The sequence below is a fragment of the Hippichthys cyanospilos genome, chromosome 3 (assembly GCF_059441005.1).
Source record: "Hippichthys cyanospilos isolate Australia breed blue-spotted pipefish chromosome 3, RoL_Hcya_1.0, whole genome shotgun sequence".
NCBI lineage: Eukaryota > Metazoa > Chordata > Actinopteri > Syngnathiformes > Syngnathidae > Hippichthys > Hippichthys cyanospilos.
In genome coordinates this window covers 3,005,083-3,016,215 of record NC_142371.1, presented here as the reverse complement: position 1 = coordinate 3,016,215, position 11,133 = coordinate 3,005,083, and the positions used below count along the sequence as shown (strand labels likewise).

The 11,133-nt window shown below is 39.4% G+C and overlaps 1 protein-coding gene across 3 annotated transcripts; it reads right to left on the bottom strand.

The window, feature by feature from the left end:
• Positions 1-969: 969 nt before the first annotated feature.
• Positions 970-10,701, bottom strand: LOC148425461 (keratinocyte differentiation factor 1-like). Of its 3 annotated transcripts, none has more exons than XM_088409332.1 (4): positions 10,423-10,701; positions 7,966-9,038; positions 5,844-5,918; positions 970-1,895 (listed from the first exon to the last, which is right to left on the bottom strand). In XM_088409332.1, the coding sequence occupies exons 2-4, from the start codon at positions 8,993-8,995 to the stop codon at positions 1,807-1,809; spliced, it is 1,194 nt and encodes a 397-aa protein (XP_088265458.1). In that variant the 5' UTR covers positions 8,996-9,038; positions 10,423-10,701; the 3' UTR covers positions 970-1,806. The 3 variants fall into 3 exon arrangements, with proteins under 3 accessions (XP_088265458.1, XP_088265457.1, XP_088265456.1); XM_088409331.1 differs by having other exon boundaries at positions 7,966-9,017; XM_088409330.1 differs by having other exon boundaries at positions 7,966-9,014.
• Positions 10,702-11,133: the final 432 nt, after the last annotated feature.

The following is an 11,133-nucleotide window of genomic DNA, read 5'->3' as shown; positions in this document are numbered from 1 at the left end:
ATATATATATATATATATATATATATATATATATATATATATATATATATATATATATATATATATATATATATATATATATATATATATATATATATGCTGAGTGCTGTTAACAGTAGTTAACAGCACTCCACATCATAGCTCGGCTTTGTGGTTGGAAAAAGCCTGTAGCATTTTAGCTGTGAAAGAGAGACCTTCTTACCCGACACCTCATACAGGTAAAACAGGAATGTGTTGGTGGGGACGGAGCGGAAACAAGGTTACACAGAGTGCCTACAACAAATATACAAAAGCAAGCCATGACAACATTTGGCAGAGAAGGAAAAATACACTGCTGTACTCAAATGTGCAGGATTTTTTTGTGATTTTTTTTTTTTTTTGGTTGCAAGAGAGCAAAGAATGTTGTTTTTAAATTTTGTTCCGACTCAGGCAGGCAAGTTATTCCTCTTTATTCCCAAATGGAAGTCTTAGCATTGCCAATGCAAAGAGCAACTAAGAGCCAACAACTGTATATATTAAAATAAATACAATGTCCAATACAATCTAGACAGTAACAAGTCTTCCCCAAACCTGAATAAATAAATAAATAAAATCAGGCCTCACTTCTGTACTGCAACACTGTAAAGACAAAGACAACCCCCAAGTTTTGATTTCCTATTTTTTCAGAACCAGTCAAACAAGTTCCTGGTTTTGCTTAGAGCGTGAAAAACCCAGCCTTGCGCATCACAGTCACCTCGAGGAGATAACATAAAGCAATGCAAGTGATAAATAAGAAGTGGTGTAGATCGAGGAGCAGAAAAATCTGGACATAAATGCCTCCTTGTAGAAATGCCTAATGGATAAACTTTGTGCTTCATGAACATTTTTTTATGTATGTATGTATGTATGTATATTATATATATATATATATATATATATATATATATATATATATATATATATGTTTTTAAAGAAAAAACTACAACCACATACAAATATACATCTTTATTGAACATTAAACAACAATGAAAGGAATGGAGATACCAGCGCCCTCCATTCAATAAAAAATAAAACAAAAAAATCAAATACGACATGTGGGAACCAACCCAGAAAGTAACTTAAAAATATTTACAAAGAAATATGGCTCAATCCTTTAGTTTAAACATAATGGTGTGGTTTTTGAAAGGCTTGAGTCAGTGAGCCCTAACAAAAATTCAACTATTACTTGCATAAGCCTCCAAGTTATTCATGTTCTACCATACCTCTCCTGTGATTGTCAAACCAGGGTGTAGACATTCATCTTTTTCAAACATGACACTGCGAATTGACACATGTAACAGTAAAAAAATAACTGAAAAAAAAACTCTCACATGATACACAAAAAATAAAACTTGACTAAGAGAGGTAAATTCATAATGGCATATAACATTAGCAGCATTAAACAAATGAGACGACAAAGGTTGCAAAATTCCATTGATTTTTTTTTAACGTTTGAACCTCAAATGGAAACACGGGAATTTTACTGGCATTGACAGGAAATGTTGCATTTGCTACTGGGTGTATTTTGTGTAACATATTTAAAAAAAAAAAAAAAAGTTAAGACACAGCCCAAAAACTTAAGGCAGAGTATATTAAAACATTCTGTTCAAATATCCACTTAATTCCCATTTATTCTTAGTACTTCCCATTCAGAGATGTCTTACTTGCAAAATTTCTTAGCTAATCTTCCAATGGGAGTTTATGTGCAGCCAGCCAGCAGTGTGTAACAGCATCAGTAAACGTGAGCAGAAGGATAAAGGCAAGCATGTACAGTATTTGGCCATGCCACTAGAGCGCAAGTAGAGGAGCGCCTGACGAATCTGTCTCGGTGTCGTGCAGGTACGGCGAAGAGGCCATGGCGCTGCTGGAGGAGTATGCTGAAAAAAGACAAACAGCTATTATCTCATCACACAAACACTCGCTATTGAGAATTGACACACCTCTGTCAAAAAGTATGCGGCGGCGGTGGTGGTGGGGGCTAAGGCACAAAGGGAATTAGTTCAACAATCATTTATAAATGAACAGCAGGGATTTCCGGTTTTGTACGGCAATTACAAACAGCCTCATACGACATAGCCGACTGTAGGCAAGAATGGCAAGACAAGACGTGTTTAGTGCGCATCTACGAAATTCTCCATACGCACATCCATTCTTTTTATACTGTTTATCCTGTTCAAGGACAAAAGCCATAAACTATAGTCAATTCATCAAGTAAATTGCTCAGGTATGTCAGTGGAGTGGATTTTTGTTTTGCCTTTCAAATTTCAAATAAAAAACATATTTGAACAATGGCACTGTCCTTTATTTGCAAAAGGTTAAAAATAATGATTATGATCCAAAATCAAGATGTGAGTCTATATAAATATTACCCGATCCTACAGCCCTGGACTTGCTGCCAGTCAGCCATTTATGTACATCAGTGGATCTCAACCTTTTTTCAGTAATATACTTCCTTTGAAATATCTTTTCAGCCTAGTACCCCTGAACTATTGCAAAGCATTTTGGGGTTAAAAAAATAAATAAATTAATTAAAAAAAAGAGAGACTTAAAACATGCCAGTGTCTGATTTATTAAACTTTAGACGCTTTCATATTTCATATTTATTTGTATTGGTACACAAAAAAGAATCTTCTTTTGGATCATAGAACAAATCTGTTATAAAGAAAGAAAACACTTAATTAGCAATACATATTTTTTGACATTGGCCTTCAGCGTGTTGTACTGTCATGCAAATCATGAACAGTTGTTGCTGCAATAAGATTGACATTTTTTTTTTCCTAATGTGTATACTGATAAGCGGTTATCCGGGACAAGAAAAATTGACAAGAATTTTTTTTTGAGCAAAGGTTTCTTAAATTACTAAAAGACATTTCATTATTTTAGGTGATGATTGGCATTTTTTTTTTCTTACATTCAAGAGCCTCCATAAGTATGCAAAATCTTAAAGTCAACCCAGTTTTCACCCGTCCCCAGTTACTGATTTTTTTTTTTTTTAAAGTAATTGTGAGGTGTTCACTGGAATAACTCAAATACGATTGCTGTAATTCCCCAAATATAGGCCGCACCTGCGTATGGGAGACACCCTTAATTTTAGGGTCAATTTTTGGTATTAAGACGAGGAGAGGGAGAGGGAGAGAGAAAGAGAGAGAGGGGGGGGGGAGAGAGAGAGAGAGTAAGAGAGGGAAACTAACTCCCGCAAGGAGCAGCTGAGGGTGCAAGCGAGTCTTAGAGAAAGTTTCAGTAAGAGTTCTGTTGAAATAAATGTCAACGCTGATCGTACCTCCTTGTTATCCTGTTTGTTCGGCAACAGGCTCAACTCTAGGGCGACGTGCGAGGGCCATTCACACATTTACTCAAAGCCTTGTTGCAGCCTTGCGGTTTGCAAGCTGCTCTGCTACAAGAAACACTTTGTTCTTTAAAGCTAGTGAAATGTTCCCAAGTGAACAAGAATGGACTCGGGCATTGGTTAAGTCTGTTCTCTTCTTTTAATGAAAATAATGCTGTAACCACCTCAACTAACGTGAGCTGCAATTCAGGTAGTGGTTGCTCACAGCCAACTGACATCCGCCCTCCAGCTCGTCACATTCCCATGATTACCGTGAGTAAGAATACGCCCGATATAAAAATGTGCATTTGTAAGTCAAAACTTGGCTTATGTGGCTGAAAAATGCAGTCTCCTTGAATGTTGTTCAAAAAAATGTGAATATTAAAAAAGGTGAAAAGCTGTTAAATGTGGTCCTTTTTCATACGTTACAATAATTTTGTTGGCATTTTATATACACTATTTGAAAGCTCATTTGTCATTCATAAATGTTGATAAAGGAGCTTGATGATCCCAAAAAGCAAAACAAAAAAGGTTTGCAACGCGACACCTTATCCTTTTTCCCGCCTCCTTGCAGACCAACAACAACAAAATGGGCCGTTACAACGTAATCATTCTGAAATTCTAGTTGACTTCTAAAATGACATAAACCACAAGACATCCTTTGGTATATATTTAATGAGACTTGATCTGCTGCTCCCTCTACGGCAGCAGCAGGGGGTGTCATGTGACCGCTCAGCTGGAGGGGTGGACACCGCTTGATTGGTGGGTGTAAGGTGACGGAGAAAATAGGGGATTGTAAAACGTGTAGAAAAAGAACGGAATGCAGCGCTTTCTGTTGCTGGGTGCTGTGTTACTGGGAAGCAGGAAAGAGAGGTGAGTGAGGGGGCGGTTCTGCAGTTTAATATCAAGCGTGGATGAGGGTGCGGGTTTCACTACCAATCACACACTTATTCTTTTCTAAAGCGGCTGTAGTCAGGGCCAGCGATCAAAAATTATGACCTCATTCAATATTTACGATGACAAATTCTTGCATATGGTCAACGGTGATGTGCACACGTTCAAGTAATGACCAATCGAACACATTACTACTTCTGATCAAGCAATCTGATTAAAGTTACTTTTTTGGAGTCGCCGTCTGTAACCTTTACACAAGCCTCAACTTATCATACGCAATTTGACAATACAGGATGAAACACAATGTATTACGGTACTTCATAAATTAATACTATTGGAATCATCTGATTCTGATCTGAGTGACATCATAGTGCAAGTACACGCTCACAATTTTAAGTCTGTATCAGCTGTGACATCATATTGCTAGTACACGCTCACAATTTTAAGTCTATCAGCTAAAAACAAAAATATTAAAGTTTGTTGCACAGTCAACAGTGTTACCTGAATAACCCGTATAACAGTAACAAAATAAATACATAAGTAAACAAATACCTAAAGAACAGATCACAGCAAAGTATGCATTTAGTCACACCAGATTGTGTGACAGCAGGAAGTCCCCAAATGTAATTATGTTTTCATTTAAAAAAAACTACTACTTTATAAATAAGTACTTAATAAATGTTGACTCTTGCCATTACAACATGAGTAGTTAATGTCAAGTAAGTATGTGTTATAAATACACTTCAAAATTTCACTTATTTAAATTAAAGGATACCACCTTAATTTTATCTTTAATAAAAACAAATTGTCCTTTAATGCTACTAATAAAAACACAATTCCAGTTACATGGCAAAACCATATTTTTATGTTCGGCAGAGGTAGGTAAGGTTTCTGTGTACAGTATTTTGATTTTTAAAGCCACTTGTAATTTAACAGACAACTTTTTCAAGCAAGTCATCAGAAAATAACTAAGCATGAAACTGACTACAGTATTAGCTTATCAAGAAGCTACAGGAAGTTTGCAGAGAAGCAACTGGTTCTGGTGAGCATTTGTTTAATGTCTCACAAGTCATTTGCCAAAATAACAAGACTTTGCAACGTAATCTGGTTTCCAGACCAGAATTTACGTCGACTTAGCGTCTTCTGCATCTTGCTCATTTTTCATCTTTATATTTTTTGATTATTGTTATTAGTCTCTGCAATCTGACATATATCAGGATTGAGAAGGAGATACGCGAATGTCCTATTGAGTGTACTATTGAGTGTGCAGTCGTCGCTCATCTCAAGTACACTACTAATTATGAAAGCAGTAAGAACAAATTTGACACTTTTTCCAGCTGTGTAGAGTGGGTCAAATATTAAAAACCATTCAGATGTTGAATCTGTATTCATAGGGCCAGAAGGTGGCTGACTGGTGAACCCAAAAAACAAAACCAAACAAACAAAACAGTACCTGTAGAAACTACATTAATGTATATAAAATAACGATTTTTAAAAGTTGTTGTGTTTAAACGTGTTCTGGTACCAAATACACCCCCCCCCCCCCCCCCCACCACCACCACTTTTTGTGTACCCTTGTCTTAAAGATTTGTTCTGAGGAACTCACTTCTCCCGCTGTAATGTCTCAGCTTCCTCGCCAGCTCATCTGAAGGCGTCTGCTCTGACACTTTCACCTCAGGAACTAATGATAGAAACAAGAAAGGTCCAAATGAATATTTAAAACATGAAAAAAAAAAATTCCTTCATGTTTATGTGCAATACATTTTAATATAATAATTCTTATGTATCGATTCCGAGCAGATAAGCGTGAGTGGCGAGAGGCCTGATAAAGATAGTAAGCCTTCGTACCCATCTGTTTTGCCTCCATCATTCACTAGACTGGAGTAGGCTCTAGCGACCTGCGACCTTCATGAGGATAAGTGAGCAAGACGAAAGGATGGAGATTTCGTGGACGGCTAGCGTTGAACGATATCATGTAGGGGGCGAGGCAGCCAGTTGCTGAGAGGTGCGACTTCAGTAAACAAAGACAGTTCTTGTCCTAATTAGAAATATCCATCTCATAAATCTATCATTTCATCCATTGCTTTAGCCGCTTATCCTCACTAGGGTCACTGGCTTGCCTATCCCAGCCGTCTTCAAGCAGTAGATGGGGCAAACCCTAGGCTGGCTTCCAGTCCATTACAGGGTAAACAGAGAAAAAAAAAAAAAAGTCACACTCACAATCGTACTTCAGGGGAATTTGGAGTGTCCAATATACCTACCATGCATGTTTTCGGAATGTGAGAGCAGACCGGAGTGCCTGGAGGAAACCCACGGGAGGATAGGGAGAACATGGAAAATCCACACAGGAATGTCGGGGCAAGCTGGAATTGAACCCGCAACCTCTGAACTGTGAGAGTGCCAACCTGTCTGCCACTGTGCTGCCCTACTGTGAAGCTAATATTTGATAGTTAAAAAAAATCGCAAATGTTATTTGTATGCATGTATAGTATTTATCCATGGAAAGGTCCTTTAAGGTTCAAATTGCATTAAATGATAGTGGCTTGCAATAATATTAAATATAATCCGATTAAACCTCAGTAAGCCCCACACTAAGAATTTAGAAAAATCTGTTTCAGATCGTGTTGAAAGTCAACGTGGAGCCTTATTCGCACCCCTGCTACATTGCTGATATTTTTTCCTTTTTTCATACAGTACACTACTGTATACAGGCAAGTCTGAGTTAAAAGATGTGAGATTGCTGATATTTTTCATTTTTTTGTTTTTTGTAAAGTACACTACTGTATACAGGCAAGTCTGAGTTGAGAGTTGGCTTGAGTATGTTTCAGTACACCATGCTGTGCCATAACAGGCCAGGTAGCACTGAGGTTTATTGCGAGAAATGCAGTAAATAATTAAAAGCAAGAAGGGTTACAAAAGGTAACCTTTAGCGATAGATGTTGAGAATATTCCCGTAATTATTGTTGTGTACTCTGTTAAAGTAACAATTGTTTGAAGGGTGATAATTACTGTAACATCTATGCTAATGTCTGCTAGATTCAGATTATGTAATAGCATTAAGAGAGCAGTCCATAAGACAAAATGATATTATTTGGTTTGGTTTTGGTGTCTAAATATAATATATGCGTAACAATTAACAGATAACTAACCAGTTAATAAATTCATCCGTAAGTATGCTTAATGAATGATGAATTGTCCTTAAGTTGCCCAAATCTGAATTTCAGCATCTCGGCAGGAAATGCCATATTTATTATTTCCTCTATGAAAGACTCTATGACTGGCACTCTGTGAATCGGAATGAGACATCAACTTTTTGCTTGAAAAACAGTGATTCTTTTTGCCAATTTTCTTACAAATTAAGGACAGAACCAGCAATAAAATCACAAAACCATTGATAGTGCATTTTTTGCAGTCAATTAAAATACATCAACATAATAATCTATGAAAATGAATTATTAAATTAATAATTTATTGCAGCCCTAAAATATAAAATATGTAATTTAATTTTTTGTCGGTTGTTTAGTAAATTTAATTAGGGAGTGACAAATCAACAGCATGAAGCTGGCAGGTTTTTTGTTTAAAATGTTTTTTTCCTCATGGTTTCTCGTTATAGCAGGTAGGTTTGGAACGTAACCGCCGAGGGAAGATTCACTGTGATAAAGTACATGGTACAAACATTGACATGTTGGCTATTTTACTACACCGTGAAAAAAATATGAGATTCTTACAGTCACTGCTCATGAAGGTGTTGGTCATGGTCTCATTGCCGCTGTCCGGCAGAGTGCCGTCGCTGCGGCCATTGGGACGCTGTCCCGCAGAATGAGGCCTCTTGTTTCGCTTGCCCTTGCGGGTGCTGATGCGAATGACGCCGTGCACCAGCTTGCACTCGGCCTCCTGCTCCTCAAGGTTGTAGTCCTGAGCGATGCTGTATATGAGCTCGCTGATCTCGTTGGTCTTGCGGGAGAAGGACGAGTCCGAGGTGCACTTGGCCAGCTGGTCGATCTGATGCAGGGCGTAAAGCTCCAGCAGCTTCTTGGTGATGAGCGAGTCGATGTCCGTGCCCGCGTCGCTCAGGTTATCCAAGTCATAATCCTCACGGGATAACAAGCTCGTATTGCTGATTGGCCGATGGCTCTCCCCCCGGCCCGAGCTTCGGGTCCTCTTGGAGGCCGTGACCGGATACCTTACTGACTGACCTGCGATGCGCACGTCCGGGTAGCGGAAGCTATCGCTGCCGGGCAACAATTTAACAGATTTAGTGGACTTGCTGGGCTCAAAAGACATGCCGTCAATGGGGGAGTTGGTAACAGCAATGCCATTGGGAGGGTGGGACTCGCTACTTGCTTTAGGGGGGTGGTCTGTGGAGCTCTCGTTAACGGGCAAGCAGGGCTCTCGGCTGCCATAAAATCCACAGGTCAATACACAGCAGATAAGAGCCTTACAGCCACTCCAACCCATAGAGGCGCAGGAGCCACAGGCATGTCTGTTGGTGGGCGTGTTGTCCGCCGAGCCCGGAATGAAGCCAATAGTCTCCGAGCTCTGCCCGGCGCCGTTGCGCGGGTGTGCTTTGCGACCGTGTTTGGACTCGGAGTAGCGGGAGTGGTTGTTGCGATGATGCTCTCTGTAGGGATCCTTGTAGGAGATTTGGTTGGTTGTGCTCTGCCTGAATATTGTCGGGGCTTGACTGTACTTGTCTGCTCTGCTCTGATGTTTGTGGTGGCGTGATGCCTGCGGGGCCCCACTGCTGTGGCCAGGCATGGCTCAGAACCCCCCTGACCTGCTTGGGGGGGAACATACATAACTAAACTCACACTCCTCGAAACGCTCTCCGAACAAGTTGAAACCGTTTGCATAACTGGTACTCATTCCAGAAATGTAACTGGGACACATCCGCTGGCCTAAAAAAACATTTAGAAGAGCTGACCTAAACTTACAATGTAAATTTTAAAACTCGTTCCATTAAAATGTATCAATTTACAAGTCTATTCCCTTCATTTGGTAATGTTTTTCTTGGCGATGCTTCAAGTACTTGTATGCATGAAACAGATGTTTGTTTAGATTTCAGCCTCCATGTGATGCCATATCAACCAGCCCAAAAAAACTAGTAGTGCGGGCCGATACATCAAATTAATTTAGCTAGATTTTACGTCGGTGTGATTCGTTTGATAGTGATCGGCCGATATTTGGCATTTTATGCAAAATGTCATCATTTGCCATTGATCTGTTCCCCAAGTTGCATGAATGTTTTGCAGGGCAAAATTACGCCTTACATTTACTGTAGAATGATTATTGGGTTACAGAAATGTTTGCTTCAGCATCAGTTTATTTTTTCAGCATTTGTTTGGTCTGTGAAGTAATTTAATTACAATACAGTGTTTTAATTACAGTAAGCATCCGTTATTTTAGTTTCAAGTTGTTTTTGTTTACCTGACCAGTTCTCAAATGCCTTCTTGAGGTTTTTGATGTTTTTATTGGAGCATATCTGTCACTTTTGGGCATGGCAAAGGTTATTAAACCACGGCAATAATTAAATAACTACTGTAAAAATGTTTTGATTGATACTCTAAAGACAATATACCAGTTGATAATCAGTCAAAAAAAGTTACAGTATTTAGAAATATTGGCACATCTTGTTATCCAATCTGTGAGTGGTTATTGGTTATTTTACAACTCGCTGATCAACGACCATGAGTGGCCCCCAAAAATCCCAAACATGTGAAGTCAAATTTTGACAAGGGATTTTTAAATTCCTAAATCAAATTTTCCCTCACAAGGCCAGCCGACTGGCTCTCTGACGTCAACATTTTTCTGTCCTCTGGTTGGCCACAGCAAAACTTGTGATTGCCAACTTCATATACACGTAATAATCACCATTTCTGTTCAGCGTAATACTATTTTCTTATGTGCATTAGGGTTTTGCCATGATACTAGATTCTGAACTGCCTGAAATGCATAGTTGCATGCTCTAACATTTCGGTTTTGATGAATTTGATTTTAATGTGGATTTGCCCCGGTCTCAAATGCACGAAATGCAGAACGTTGACAACGGGAACGTTGCTCTGACCAGAATGCAATAACGCAAGCTCATTTTCGTCCCGCCCTTGATCATTGGGAACATACTTACACACCCAAAACGCAACCAACCGCCTCGCACTCAAACGCCAACAAATAAAACGTGCACTTACCGCATAAGAGTAAGCAGCTGATCTTAACTCGTATGAAGGAGCCAAGGGCGGAAGTCCCAGAAAGAAAAGTTTCTCCACTGGCGCGTCAAACTGAAAGAATGACTTACAGCCGCGATCGCAGACAAAAAAATAATCAGGTTGCGCTCGCCAAACAAACTCGACCAAAATCACATTCAGAAAAAAACAACAACAACAACTTAAGAGGCCTGATCCGTTCCCGTTGTCCGTTCGGCTGAACTTGTCGTCCAGTGTTTGGCTACTACCTGTGGCTATGGCTAATCCCTGGCAGTTAGCTCAGGTAAATTGTGACGTCACGCTAGGCGGGTATTAATGCGCACTGGGGCGGAAGACGACATCAACTATAAACGCAAAAAAGACGCTAACTGCGGATGCAAAACATCCATTACAAGTTTAGGGGAACACTTCAAAAGTTTCATCAACATACTAAGCGATGGGACTGTGTGCTGTATATACACAGACATACATAAACACGTGCACACACGGGCAACAACGTGACGCACAGCCCAGCCAGCAAGTTATTTCCAAACAAAATCTTTCATTCTGCCCTATTTTCCTCACTATGGAAGCACTTAATCACCTTCGCCTTTCAATAGAAAACAATAGCGCTACCCCACTTGCAGTAGAATGTGAGTCACATGAAGTCGTGTGGCTGCACACAATAAAAGCAATTATTGCACGAGAAAGAAAGAA

Bases quoted from the DNA above. Each gene is read 5' to 3' on its own strand.
- LOC148425461 (XM_088409332.1), bottom strand. From the start codon at position 8,995: ATGCCTGGCCACAGCAGTGGGGCCCCGCAGGCATCACGCCACCACAAA. The intron at 5,919-7,965 runs GTAAGAATCTCA...TTCTATCATTAG, and splicing joins CACCTTCATGAGCAGTGACT to TTCCTGAGGTGAAAGTGTCA. The intron at 1,896-5,843 runs GTGAGTTCCTCA...GTCTTTTTTCAG, and splicing joins GAGACATTACAGCGGGAGAA to CATACTCCTCCAGCAGCGCC.